At 43.4% G+C, this 15,212-nt stretch overlaps 1 protein-coding gene across 4 annotated transcripts in view; it reads right to left on the bottom strand.

Moving 5' to 3' along the window:
* The window catches only part of SLC35F3 (solute carrier family 35 member F3), a 97,330-nt gene that overhangs the window by 30,251 nt on the left and 51,867 nt on the right, over positions 1 to 15,212 (bottom strand). Inside the window, exon 1 of one of the 4 annotated variants that reach the window (XM_082215073.1) lies at positions 6,789 to 7,057. The exons of 2 other annotated variants lie outside the window; for them this stretch is intronic. In XM_082215073.1, the coding sequence (XP_082071199.1) occupies positions 6,789 to 6,864 (76 nt within the window). In that variant the 5' untranslated portion in view covers positions 6,865 to 7,057. Of the gene's footprint in view, positions 1 to 5,920; positions 6,466 to 6,788; positions 7,058 to 15,212 lie in introns of those variants that run through there. One more of the 4 variants, XM_082215074.1, reaches the window with a different exon arrangement.

The raw sequence follows: 15,212 nt of genomic DNA on the forward strand, positions 1-15,212 counted from the left end.
GTTGCAGGCACACTTTCCAGAGTCTGTGTTCCCTTTTGGGAAAATAGGGCACAGCAGAGACGATGGTGTCTTTTTGATATATGGTTTTATTTACACATATGTACAACCTGCATCTAGATGGAGGGAGTGCAGAGCATTCACATCCTTTGAGGGTCTGGCTTTCCCCATAAGGGCAGCATCAGATTCCAAGGACAGCAAAAAGCCATATTCTGTGTCTCTTTGTTCCAGCCTGTCAGTTGGAGTTCTGCCCCTCCTTCTCCCTGCTAAAAGACTCCAAGGACTTCCCCCACGGCCTATGTCATTCAAAGGTGAAGCCCTAAACCTGGCCTCTCTGCCTGTGCCCATTAGCATGCAGCAAACAGCCCCCTCAAATATTTATAACAGTGTGAAGCACTGATTTACCGGCACTTAATTATTCATAGAGATAACCCCAATTAACAACAGGCAGAACCAAGAGCAGGTAGTAAACTTCTACACTTTGTTTTCTCCTTGTTATTCTCTATCAGTGACATTTTAAACACAGCAACACTTGAAAGTGGTGAGTAATTTCACAAACCAGGTGGTTTCCTGGGTCAATGCTGATCTGATTCCCATAGTCAGATGGGTAGTAAAGCTAAATTTCCCAGGAGCTAAATATCTAATATCTAATCTAATGTCAGGTAATGACAACTGGAAGGAGTGCAGAGAGAAGAAATGCCATTGTGCATCTCCAGCAGCACAACCAGATGCCTTCATCTGCCCCAGGTGCGACAAAACATGTCTCTCCCATATTAGTCTCTACAGTCACAGCAAGCGCTGTAACCTACTAACAATTTGACTTCTCCCCCCTCCATTATCTCCCAAGACATATGGATGCCAACCAACCAAAGATGTCAGATAAAGAGAATCTCCCAACTAAAGTTCCTATAGCTAGACTTCATTAATACTCCAAGGTACCAGATGAGCCATAGAGAAGAGGAGGGTAATTGTTCAGCACTAGAAGTACTAGGAGAGCCAGTGTGGAGTAATGATTAGGGTGTTGGACAATGACCTAGGAGACTAGGGTTCAAATCTCCACTCAGGCATGAAGCTCACAGGGTGACCTTGGGGCAGTCACCATCTCTTAGCCTAACCTGCCTCACAGGGCTGATGAGAGGATGAAGTGGGGGGTGGGGGAGAGAACCATGTATGCCACCTTGGGCTCCTTGGAAGATAAAAGATGGTCTAGAAATTTAATAAATAAATAAAATAAACAAAGTTCATTTAAACTTTTTTTTAACATTTAGAAAATCCTTAAAGAAGCAATATCCCAAGCAAAAGGAAGATTGATAATTTATTTCAAGCCCAGGACTTGTCACTGATAAGAATGATAGAAAAGGAATGGCTTTTTGATAAATCAAGGAGGACAAACCTCCTTAATGATAAATATTTTTAAAAAATTAAAGTTAGGATGTCTTCATATGCCACATTTTAATGCTACTGCATGATGGCAGGTGCTGTAGGACAGCAATTCTTCACCAAGAACTTGGAACCTCTTTTAAATCAGTTCTGTTGTTTGCTGGTGCTGTTTTTAATCTTTGTAAACTATTTTAAGAAAAAATATCCCAAGCTAAATAAATAAAGGTATTTCAAATCAATGTGCAGAAATCCTACAATAGGACCATTATTTCTGGCAGACATAGCAGCCGGAAACTGAGTTGTGATAGTAAGGGAGACAATAGGAATTGCAGGTTGTATATTACTCACATTTTTCTAGTGACTGCACCTGAGACTGCAATTCTATCTATGCACAATTATCTGGGAGTAAGCACCATTTAACTCAATGGGGCTTACTTCCAAGTAGACATGCATGACATTATGCTGTACAAAAATGATTTCCAGCCTGTGTTATGGGAAACCCCGGGGTTTCTCAATTAGAATATCAATAATGGTGGGGAGTTTCTCTGAAGGACAGTTTGTCCACAACTACTGCAATGTGCAAGCACCACAGAAGACATTGGGCGTGTTTTAGGATATACCTGAAAAAAATGAATATAAATTCTGTGGTGGACAAACTAATGTTGAAAATGTTTCCACCAAGACAGAAATATTGATGGCCATTGGAAGAAATTGGAAGAAATCACTAAAGACTGAGGAGCTTTAGAATTTCCGCCTACTGTGATCTAGGGGCAAATATTCATTGTGGAGTAAGTAGAAATCGGAAAATAATGAGCAGGAAGATGTAAGAGAGCACAAAGCTTTTAGACAGTTGTTTCATCCCCCTTCCCATGTGGTGTCCCACATGAAGGGACACCAAGCCTAAATTTTGAAGCAGCTTCAGTGTGTGTGTGTGTGTGTGTGTGTGTGTAGTGCTACAGAGGTAGACACACACACAAAAAGACTACACTTGCTGCCTTGAAGAATAATGCACAGGTATGTGAAGTGGTGGTTTTACAGGCTCAGTGGTTATTGAGGAATAATTTGAAATGGCAGTTGTGTACTGGAAAGAGCAGGACGTTCTCATCTCCCTTTGGGGACAAAGAAGGTACTGAACAAGCAAAGAGAGGGAAATGCTTGAAGGCATTAAGGGCATGCATATCAATGAAAGATTCCTCTAGGCACTCCATCTGGTAGGTGCCACATCCACTCAGGATCCAGTTCCTCTGTCTAGAACTGGATCAATCTTACAATGGCCATGGGAGGGGCAACCAGTGAAGCAGCTGCTGACTTCCTGATAAGTTCCTACTGCAGAATCCTAAGCATTTCCATTCTAACACCATTCTAGTGAGAAAAACTACCACCATAATAGCTTCATGCTTTTGCTGAGGTGAAATAGGACAGAGTACATTAACCTTCTTCCCTCTTGAAGCAAATCATCCCTCAAGCAACCTCTTCACTCATATTTGACATGGGTGGCGCTGTGGTCTAAACCACAGAGCCTAGGGCTTGCCGATCGGAAGGTCAGCAGTTCAAATCCCCATGACAGGGTGAGCTCTTGTTGTTCAGTCCCAGGTCCTGCCCACCTAGCAGTTCGAAAGCATGTCAAAGTGCAAGTAGATAAATAGGTACCGCTCCAGCGGGAAGGTAAATGGCGGCTTAGTCATGCTGGCCACATGACCTGGAAGCTGTATGCCGGCTCCCTCGGTCAATAAAGCAAGATGAGCGCCGCAACCCCAGAGTTGTTTGCGACTGGACCTAAGGTCAGGGGTCCCTTTACCTTTACCTGAACCTTCTTCCCTCTTGAAGCAAATCATCCCTCAAGCAACCTCTTCACTCATATTTTCCAGGAAGAAAAATATACTGTTGATAAAATTTTGTACACTGTGTGAAATAACAAGAGTAGCACACTGATAGATAGAAGAAATTGTCAAAAGGCTTTTATATTCTGCATATTAAGCAGTATATAAATGCCTGAAGTAATTAAATGTGCCTAAATTCCACAGATCCTGAAGTTATTCATTACTGAGTTTCTATTTTTAGCTTTGGAACCTGGGGGGTGGGCAGCTTACTCATGATTACAGTGTTACTCATGATTACAATGGCAGCAGGATTTGGACTTACAACAGCTAAAGATGTCAGGTACTTACTAGCTCAGTTCAGTGCCTGGAGGATGTTGAAACAGTACTAGACAAATTCATGGATGTCTATATTACCTTCTGTATCAGAGGTAGTACATCTCTGAATACCAGTTGCTGGGGACCACAAGCAAGATAGTGTTATTGTCCTGCTTTTGGCCTTTTCATTGGTATCTGGCTGGCATGTTGGACTACACAGGCCTTTGGTTTGATCTAGCAGAACTCTTCCTATGTTTGGTATTGGAATGTTAGCCACTAACCAATGCCAACACACACAAAAGCCATGTGAATACAATTCAAGTTGCAGAACACAGAGGAAGACCACAATGTTCTGACATAACTATGAAGCTATGAAGCTGACCATTCAAAAAGTGACAATACGACTCTTCCCATTTTTCTTACCTTTAATCTCTATGGCCATGGAAGAGTTCTTAGTATTGTGATGAGACAAAAAAGAACACTTGTTTCCAGCCCAGTGAAGCTTAAAAATTCTCTCTCTTACAACACTGTCCTGTACCTGTCTACTCAGAAATAATAATCTCCACTGAATACAATGGGAATTATTCCCAGTTATATTTATTGTATTTTTTGCTCTATAAGACTCACTTTTTCCCTCCTAAAAAGTAAGGGGGAATGTGTGTGCGTCTTGTGGAGTGAATGCAGGCTGCACAGCTATCCCAGAAGCCAGAACAGCAAGAGGGATTGCTGCTTTCACTGCACAGCGATCCCTCTTGCTGTTTTGGCTTCTGAGATTCAGAATATTTTTTTTCTTGTTTTCCTCCTTCAAAAACTAGGTGCGTCTTGTGGTCTGGTGCGTCTTATAGAGCGAAAAATACGGTATATGATTGCATCTGGGAATAATCCCTGTTGAACTCAAAAGGACTTGCTTCTGAATAGACAAATGTTAACAAATGTTCCTTATTTGTTTTCAGCAATGACTTACTTTCTACGTGCTAATCTAGTTTTCCTTTAAACACTCAAAGATAAATTATTGTGGTTTCTATTCCATCCTCTAGCCGTGCAGTACAAGACCTACATATAAGCTACCTCTGTCCTTGTTTCTGTACATTCCAGTTTTTTCCTTCAAGAAGTTATCCTTTCTTGAATTCTCTCACTTCGTCATTGTCTCTTTTACCAACCATTTCTTAACTACAAAAGCACTTCATCAATAAATAACTTGTATAGTAAGGCTGCAAAATACTCTTCAGAGATTTTCAGGAAATGATGGGAAAGACATTGGGGAGGGGAATACTGTAGTTACAGTAGGTTTTTGTTGTTGTTGTTTAAAGACAATTGAGTGAGTCAGACTAAAGGGTCCATCAAGTCCCTTGCAACTCAAATTACATTTACAGCCCTACGTACCTTTTCATGCTAGGAGTAAGTCACAGTGAAATAAATAAAACTTACTTCTGACTCAAGACATGTAGAGTTAGGGTTGCAAGGCTCAAACCTTTTCTCACTCTCTCCTGAGCCATGTCCCTGCCTCCCCCAACATTATAATCTGACCCATTCTCTTTTTCTGATTTCCTTACTCTTAAAGTCTACTATTACTGGTTTCAATTATTCATCACTTTATACCAAAGAAAAATGAAGACTCTAAGCAATTTAGAACATGGAAAAAAAATACAAAACAGTTAAAGCAGTTAAAAGCTAGGTAACAACAATGAATAAACAAAAACAAAAACACAGTAAACAAGATTTCTTGAAGTGCTCCTCCAGCCACAGGGGTGCCAGCTTCGTGCACACAGTTGATCACATGATGCAGTGCACGCACACCATTTGAATGGCAATGCTCATCAACTTTGGAGGGGCCCAGCGCCCTCAAATATTTTAGGGGGGCGGGGTGGGAGAAGGGACCTCCGCCCCTAGGAGTTGGCTCCTATGTCTAGCCATATAGTTAAAAGGTCAAACCTCACCCCACCCTATGCTTCTAGCGGCAGAATCAGCACTTTCCACCACAGTTGCAACAGTTAACTTTCCCCCTTGGCTCCGCTATCATCTTCTTCGCCTTTCATAATGTCCATCTTTCTCTTTCCCTTCGCCACCCCTGATTCACCCATGCATCCCTCCCTCCCCCCCCCCCTTCACAGGCGCCCTTCAGCTTCTTCCTCCTGCCCGAGGCTTGAGAGCATCTCCTTCTCCCCGCCCGGGCTTTTCACGGGCTGTTCTCGCGACGCCCCTCTTCTCCCAGCTCCCTGTATCCACGGCACAGGCCGGCCAGCCTCTGAAAGCCAACTTCCAAGTTCAGCCGTGCGGTTGCCTCAGCTCAGCAGAGCATCTCTCGGAACTGCTGCTGCTGCTGCTGCAGCCCAACTTGAAATACGGCAAGGCTCCCCTGCCAACGACTGGCACCATCCATCTGCCTGGCTCGAACGGGTCCTTTTTACCTGGCATCACAGCTGCTTCACAGACTTCGGTGAGCCCAGGCGACCCGACGCCTTCTCATAAAATTGCGGGCAGAGTTTGGGCTTCGCCTATATCCAGACCCGCATCCTCCGCCCGGAAGCGTTTCCAGAAAGCTCTCCCCTCTCCCCAAAAGGACCAGGACAGCGGAGGAGACAGTTCTTAAAGGAAGGCGAGAGCGCAGCAGCCTGAGGGCAGCATCTTTGGCTGGCGGCGAAACGCAACAGAAGGACGCGGAGTTTCTTCCTCGGAATGGATGCCCGCCAAAATTACCTCACATCTTCTCTCCACCCAAACCCCGAAGCGGAGCGTTATGATGCTCCATCTCCCACTGGTGACGCCGGGCGACGTGGGCTGCGCCCCTGCCAATGCACCAAGTTCCCTCAGGCGCCCCCGGCTCCTTCCCGTCCGGAGGAAACGCCTCGTACCTGACGAGAGAACTTATTGCGGCGAGGGGGCTCCCGCTCCGCTCACTTTTCTCCCGAGAGAGAGGCGAAGGGAGGGAGAGAAGAGCCGGAGGAGACGGGCATCCCCAAAGCCCGCATTGGCGAAAGCTCCCTTCTGAGGGAGTCCAGCGCCCCCTCCTCCCTCTCCCGCGCCCTTCGCCGGCACAGCGGCGGAGACTGCAGCAGGCGAAGCAGCCCGCCGCTCAGCCCCGCGTCCCCTCAGCCCCGCCACGCCCGCCGCCGCAGAGCAGGTGTTCAGCTTCCCAGCGCAACCCTCCCCGAAGGAGCTCGGCGCGGCCCGGCGCCGGCGGGAGCTTTCCCGCCGGCGGGAATGCCGCGTTCCCAAGGCTCGTCTCGCCCGCTCGGAGCGCTAGTTTTGCTGCAGAGGCTGGCGCGCCGAAATTACCTTCCACTTTGGTGAGAGTCAGCACGGGGCTGTTGCAGGCGCTGAGAGGGGCGACCCTGGCCGAGTGTTTCTTCATGATGAGCCCTTCCGCCAGTAAGAGCCCGCCAGCGAGCGCCTACATCCTGACGCCGGCTGGAGCTGAGCGCTCGGCTCCCCGGCCCGCTATCAGCCCGCCTCGGCGGCAGCCTGCCTGCCTGCCTGGCTCGCCCGGCCTCGCGTACCTTCTGCTGCTGCAGCAGCTTCTCGCCGCCTCCTCGCCCGCACGCTCTCCTTTACTTGCAGCAAACAAAACGTCACCAGCCCAGCCATCCCCTCCGCCCACCCTCCCTCCACCGGCGGCGGGGCTGGAGCGCCGGGCTCTTCCACACGCTCAGGGAAAGGCTGTCCCCGTTAACAGCCGCAGTTTAGCCTTGGCTGGGTATTCCCGCAAGTGCCCAGAAAGACCGACGAGTTCCTTCCAGGCCCAGCAGAAGAGAACGAGTCCTCAGAGGCAGCTGCGAGGCTTAGAGTTTGTCTCGCCTGTTAACTCGTGAAACTCGTTGTTCAGTTAATCTTTGTAGTATCAGGCTGATCCAGAAACTGTAAGGTTCGTCTGAGAAGCTGAGTTCCACGAGGGCAGGGATACTTTCCAATCCATTAGAATGCCTCGGTGTAACACTATCCAAGGTACATAGTTGGTGTTCTTCCAATTCACGTATGTATGGTAGGTGTAGTCTTCGCTGAGATATTCGGTAGCTGCTTAAGTGTGTGGCCTTATCTCTGAACGCAATAAAAATGGAACCTTTTACTGTATTTGCACAACCAGTTTCTAAGTAGACCACTCTCATTCCAAAATGAAATCATCTTTAAGCAATTCAATATGTTCATAAAGGCGGTTTTTCTGTAACTAGCTGTTTAATTAACACTTTAGTGGAGCCAACACACTTACTGCACTTAGATCCAACTCTGAAGCAATTATGCTTGCAAAAAAAAAGGCTTCCCATAGCTGCCTCTGCTTCTTCCATGTATTTACAAGCACAGAGTTTTACTTGCGCCTTGTTTCCATGCACACCTGTTGCAAGATGGGCATATGAGCCCCATTGTGAGATTTCCCCACAGCTTCAGTGTGCCTCTGTTTATACAGTACTGGCATCATGTGAGAAGAATGAACTGTGTGGGATCCCTGACTCCACATGATCAACAGCCCACTGGGATGAAAAAAAGATTTCTTAGCAGAAATCTGAAATTTATTTGAAATTGTATATCTTTTCTTATTGGGAATTTTTATTTTTTCAATCCAGTCTTTTTAAATATATATAATTACAAAATAGCAAAAACTACAGCATTGCTCCGTTCTTCAAACCTAACAGTTTCAAAGATACCATAGGATTTTTTTTTGTTTTTGTGGGGTGGGGGGATCCATGTTGTTGTTTTTACATAAAATCCAGCAACAGTTTTTTCCACTGGGCTCCAATTAACCAGGCGCCTGCTGGTTGCATTCCTCTGTACTGCTGTTCCTACTTCAGACAGTTGTCTGTCCCCCTTGTGGTTGGAGTTTCCAAATAGCAGCTGAAAAACTAAAGTAAACAAATGCAAGAAAATGAAGTAAAGCCACAGCCAGCAGCATGTCAGAAAGGTTGTGGCCAGCAAATGAAATGCTGGTATGTGAGGAGATCAGTCCTTTATACATGCAGCAACTAAATTTTAAAGCCAATGTGTTCACACTATAGAGCAAGAATAGTGGCACAGACCCATTTACAGATATTCATGAAGTATGTAAGGTTCAAAATCCTTTCTTGGAGATCTTTCAGGGAGGACTATTTTTCCTACTGGTACTGCAAAGATCAGTATTTCCTAACACACATAGCTGTCAACTTACATATTTGAAAATAAGGGACCAGCAGCCAAAATAAGGGACCTGCAGCCTCACCTGTTCCAGGCACTCCAGTCCTCCTGTCCTCCTGCAGTCTGGTCAAACTCATGCTGGTAGCCTCGAGAACACTGTCCAACCAACTTTGTAACCAGAGGTTCAACTGAATAGAATCTGAATCACATGCACCACAAGGCCTATGCAGCCTCAACTTAAGATGGCTCCCCGGCCTGGCTTTGCACTGCAAAGTTTGCAGCAGCACATGCAACAAAATGGCATCCAGAATTCAAAAACCCCCTGAGCTTGCATTAACTAGCCACACACCAGGCATGCAAGCTCCACCCCCCAGTCGTTCTTAGACTTCTTATTGGGTGAGCAACACAGCCAAGCAACACAGCTGGAGCCTCCCTGGCTGGCAGGGAGGGAGGGAGAGGAGCTGCTTCCTTTGAAATTTAAGGGACATCATTTAAGGGACATCCATCAATAAGGGACAGCAGCGGGACATGGCGCTGGAATAAGGGACTGTCCCTTCAAATAAGGGACATTTGACAGCTATGCTAACACATCATAACTGGTATTGAGGTAGCAACAGCAGCAGCAGCATGCTTAAACTATTCTTCGTATTTAATCACCTTCCACATATATGTCTCAATACAATGTACAAAGGAACAAGGGCACTCTATGGAATGTGAGCACCAGCATCCAAGCCACCTGTTGCCACCTATTCCACTAGTAGTTTAGACCATATTATAAGGAGTGGGTGTCTAATATCAGCAACTAACTTATCACCATTGCCAATTTTTATCTGTACTTCATAATTCTTGACATGTCAGATTAATTTTTTTGAAGTTAGTTGTAATGATAGGACTAGTCACTGATCACAGGGCAGAGATGCATATGGTGAGATAAATGTATGCTGTGCAGAATTTCTGGATCCCCTCTTTGCAAAACCAGCCCCATTCCCTGTGCTAGCCAGTAAGCCACCTTAGTGGCTCTGCTTGTCTTCCATTGCTTTACAGGGAGCTGCTATGGGTCTTGGGAGTGTGCAGCACATAACCTACTTCCCCATCTTTGAAGAACAAGATGCAGTGAAGTAATTAACAATGATCTTAAACTAAGTTAAATCACTTTAATGGGACTGTGGCTCAGGCTGTTCGCCAATGTAGACATAACAGTAGGAAACTGCTTGCAAAAATAGTAAACTACTCAGGAAGTAGTCACCATTTTCTAAATAAGATCATCATACATAAAATATTGATATCACACACTTCTCCATTGTCTTCTGAGACAGTTGGTTGCCAACATATTTGATAATTATCTTATGGCCATAATCTTTCTTTCTTTTAAAAATGAGTGTACTTTTTATTTAACTCCTCTTCTGATTTTGAGATCACTATATTATGATTTCAAATATTCATTCAGCTAACTAGTGCTGTCCATGTATATTAATTTATAAAAGGAAGGAGACAAAGGAAGGGTTAGCACACAAACTTTACACTACAAAAGGTCTTATATTTTACCAGTGGCATCTCCAGTTAAAAGGATCAAGCATGATGATTTGCATTCTTGACATTGGTCTTACTTAAAAAATGACTGGACATAAGAAGGTAAAGAGATTTTTCTCCAAGTCCTGTCCATACATATCCTTATTCTTCCCAAATAATGTTGTAGTACCACAGTGATTCATGATTTCTGCAGTCTCACAACCTCTCTAACTCTAGCAGTCACTTCAATTTTACTTTTTGATTATGGCAAGTACTGAATCATTAGTTCTTCAGAATTGCATTATATACCAGGATATATTGCATGCAAGCATCACTGCCATCAAGAAAGGGTATGCTGCATTATTTAAGTAAAAAAATACTGAGGTGGGTGGGTGGATGGATAGACAAACAGACAGACAGACAGATGATAGGAATAATCATTCATTTTTTGGGAAAGGATAATGAAATTGTATTATTTTCTGTATCAAAGTATGGAACGGAGAAAGCATATGCCAGTCAATAAGTGAAGCGCAGCTACTATTCAACATCAATACAGCAATTCTTCTACAGTATATTATAACGCAAGTCCTGACAAAAGGGATCCTGAGAAAGCTTTTAACAACTCACATTGAATGAACACAGTGCTATCATTTTTAAAAAATAACAACAACCTTAAGATCTTTTCATATTCCAACTATCATATTTGTTACACAAACATTCTTCTGTATACAAGACTAACATTCAGTGTGATGGATACACAGTTGAAATATTAGCCAGCCACACACAGGACCATCCCAAGACATTTTGTCTCAGGTGAAGGACAAGAGGACACTCCTAATTCAGAAGCTTACCAGACTGGCAATTGAATCTAATGCCAACACTGATTATGGGATGGGATAGCATCCCTCAGCCCACCTGATGCAGCATGCTAAGCTAGGAGGCCATGTGGCAACAGAACGGAATTACCAGGGGCTGTTCCTAAGCATCTACCACCTGAGGTGGCTGCCTCACTCTGCCTAATCATAGGGCCTGCCCTGGTCACACAAGATGGCCTGATCAGTAACAAAAGGTTCACATTTTGCCTGTAATATTATAAAGCTGGCATCGTCAGTCACTGATTGGTTGTACATCCTTGTTCCTGCAGTAAGCCATACACATGGGAGGAGAAGGAAACAATATTCCAGATGTATAGGAAAATGTGTTTCACACTTGGGAACATAATGGTGGTTTTAGACATGCAGAAGTTGCAGCAGAATGCAAAGACCAAATTGACCACCAGGCTCCAGCAGCTAGCCCATTTCCCTGGCTATCTCTAAGTTTATATTTTCTCTCCATCCTGCTACTAGGAGTCCTGTCTTCTTCAAGCATCCACCTCCCACTCCTTCTCCAACCCATTGCTCCATTTAATGCCACATTCCTGTGCTTCTCCTCAATCTCCTTTCTCTTTATACACTGGAATATAAAAATACATTTGAACTATCAAAATCTTGTCACTCTGAAAACCTGATTTATATACCAGAATGATGGCATAAAAACTGTGGGAAAATATGAATCACACAGACAACATGATTGTTGCTTTGGCTGCTTGGTGCATGACTCAGTAAGAAGCATTGTAACGTATTAACAGCTGCCTTAATGCTGCTTGAATGCTGGCAGAGAAGTTTAACAACACAGAGTTTTAAAATACTAACTTAAAGATTTATGCATGACCTCCTTAAAAACTTGCATCAGCAAAGCAGTCAACATAATGCATGTATTGTTTAAGGACCAGACTCAGTTGTGCTCAGTGAGAATTATCATGTTAGACATCAGCAGAATCAGGCATTCTAGATTCAACAATAATAAACCTGAATACTGCATTCATCTGAAATTTCAGCTTAGCTTTTTTCCAGCATGGAAGCTGCCCTTAGGTGCTAAGCATATGGTAAATTACACTGTTCCCAGCACTGACAGAATGGATGAGGTTTCCATACCATTAGCCAAATATTCAAAAGGACTGGAGATGGGTTATAATATCCATAAAATGAAGGCAGGATATACAGGCAATAAGTCCTGCTACATTTAAAACAAATACTTCATAGTACAACATTTTGCTGTCAAGACCTGGGTTTTCACTAAATACTAAAACTTCTTACCATCAGACTCAACTGAAATTAATTATTACTTAGATAAGTCTAATTTTTTTTGATTAAATATTATATATTATTTTATTTTGATTATATATTATATATTTATTTTTATTATATATATTGTGGTGTTTTATGTTGAACCTGTTCTGTGAACCACCCTGAGCCCTCTGTGGTTTAGGGTGGTATATAAATTTAATAATAATAATAATAATAATAATAATAATAATAATAATAAAAAATGCACAATAGTTTTTGCTAAGCCATCTGTGACCAGAAAGTTGCTTTGTGGATTCAAATCCATATTTTGGATACATAAAACTAGCAAGAGCTAGGGAGCCATCCACACCAGTTTAGTATTTATTCCATATTTTTGTTAGTTCTACAACTATATGTCATGTGCAAATGCAACTCACAACATAGGAAGCTGCTTTGGCCTATCTTGCTGTGTATTGTCTACACTGAGTGGCAGCAGCTCTCCAGGGTTCCAGATGGGGGACATTGCCAACTCTACCAGGAGAAGCTGGGGCTTAAACTAGGGACCTTCTATAAAGCAGATGCCCTATGGTCCTTCCTCATGAGCTGATTTGGAAGCCAACTATTATTTGTGGTTGCCCACAAAGGACTCTGGCCCAGCAGGTCTCAGTATAATAAGAAAAGTGAATGAATCTTGTACTGCTTTGTCATTTTATTATAAATTTACGTAAGATACTATATATTTGCATAAGATGTCGTTATCTATTAATATATTATGCAGATAGCTCTGGGAAATTGTTCTGACTACACATAAAAAGCTGTATAGCAATCTTTATTTAAAAAAAACCCAGGTATAGCTTGAACTTTTAATACTGGTATTGATAAGTGAAAAGGGCTGCAGACAGAAGTGCGCATCATACAACGTATAGCTATATGTATAACCCCACTTTTTTTTAACTGCACTGAGCCTGAGGAAAGCATTCCATGTCACTCAGAAGCGCACATACCACATCATGAACTGTCATCCTGATGAAGGTCTTATTTTACTATCCTTGAACTTTCTTGTTCTTCAACATGTGATCTTAAAAGTTCCACTTTAGCTAGGTATTTACCAGTTAAAACACCTTTTTCAGGATAAAAGTTAGGTGAGTTAAATGCAGCAAAACAGGACTGCTGCTCTAACTTTTGGTATTTTGCACAGGTTTAGAGTTTGAAATTTCCATATAAAACTACCTCTCTCTGTTCTTCTGCTCAGATTATTTGGTTGATTTATCTCTGAGAAAATCTTACTCATTTTGCATGCAGAGGTTTGAAAAAAAAGGTCTAAATAGTTGTTGCTTTAAAAATTTAGCCTGTTGACATTTTCAGCTTGGTGTACGGAACCTCAGTCAGAATGTAGTCCTCCAGGGATATCTGCCTGGCTCTCAGGACTCTGCCCGAGCCATGTCCCTTCTACAGGCCACACCTCTCACTGGACCTGGGACTACATAATAACACCTACGCTTTTTCAGCTGCACTGGCCATCAGTTCATTTCCAAGCTCAGTTCAAATGCTAGTTTTGACCCTTAAAGCCCTTCACTGCTTGGGACATAGATCCTCAAGGACCACTTGCTTGCGCACAGGGGCATCGTGTGAGTAGGTGCCAGGAGGCTGTGGCCCCTGGCACAAATTTTTGTGGGAGTGTGAACCAGGCACCCCCCCCATAGGGGTCCCCAGTGCAGCATGGTGCTCCTCTCCACCTGCCAAGGGCTGTGTTGGCCCACTTGGCTCCCTGCTGTGTCGCCCTGCTTTGTTCCAGTGGGGGTGGGGTCGCTCTGCCAGCATTGGCAGCGAGGGTTGGGATGCTGCCTCCCCCACCAGGTACACACACACACACCCTGAGCACCAACAACTGATGCTACGCTGCTGCCTCCATATGTGTCCACCTATAACACCAAGGCCCTTCTTTGGGTGCTCCCATTATGGCAGCTATCTACAGGGGAAAGGGCCCACTCAGTGGTGGCACCCTGACTGTGGAGCCTTCTCCCTGAGGAGGTTCACCTTAATGTAAATTGGATGACCTTTTTATTTCCCCAGCCTTTAAAATCCTCTCTATGCCGCTTAGGTTTTTTTAAAATTCCATTTACTCTTTTCATTCATTTCTTTTATATTTAAATGTTTTCATGTTTTTGTTTCATTTGCTTTATCATAATTTCATACCCTCCAACTTTCTCTGATGAAAATAGGGACATCCTATTCAATAATAATAATAATGATGATAATGGCAATAATTTTATTATTTATACTCCACCCACCTGACTGGGTTGCCCCAGCCACTGTGGGTGGCTTTCAACATATATAAGAACATAATAAAACATTAAACTTTTTTTTTAAAAAAACTTCCCTATACAGGGTTACCTTCAGGTGTCTTCTAAAGGCTATATACTTATCTCCTTGGCTTGGAGGTCACATAATTCCATAACCTCCAACATTTATCTGATGCAAAATAGAGACGTCCTAAGGAAAAGTGGGACATTCCAGGATCAAATTAGAAACCGGGACGGCTTCTGTAAATCCGGGACTGTCCCTGGAATACAGATATACATGGAGGGTCTGTAATTTAACTTATTGAGTAAGCCATTCTAGGAACTTTTTGGAGGGTGGGCTATAAAATAAATAAATAAAACAAACCAGGTATATAGGTGTCCACAAACAAAACACAATGACCTGAAGAACTAAGTACTGTACTCCTGTTGCAAAGGTTGCTAAGATTCAGTGTAACAGCCCATACTTTCTCTACAATTTAAAGCCTTGACAAATCAAGGATGGACACATCATATTAAAAACAACCATGGAAGCAGTTTCAGGTATGTTCTCATTTCCCCTCTGCTGAACGGCAAGCATTAGTGCTGTGCTTTCATTATTTTTTACCTTGGACCTCTAGCCTTTAGGGAAACCCTACAGTGCAAATCCAGAACACCTCTTTTATTCTGGAGACAGTTTCTGCTAT

The sequence above is a fragment of the Podarcis vaucheri genome (genome assembly GCF_965113315.1).
Source record: "Podarcis vaucheri genome assembly, chromosome: 3".
NCBI classification, from domain to species: domain Eukaryota; kingdom Metazoa; phylum Chordata; class Lepidosauria; order Squamata; family Lacertidae; genus Podarcis; species Podarcis vaucheri.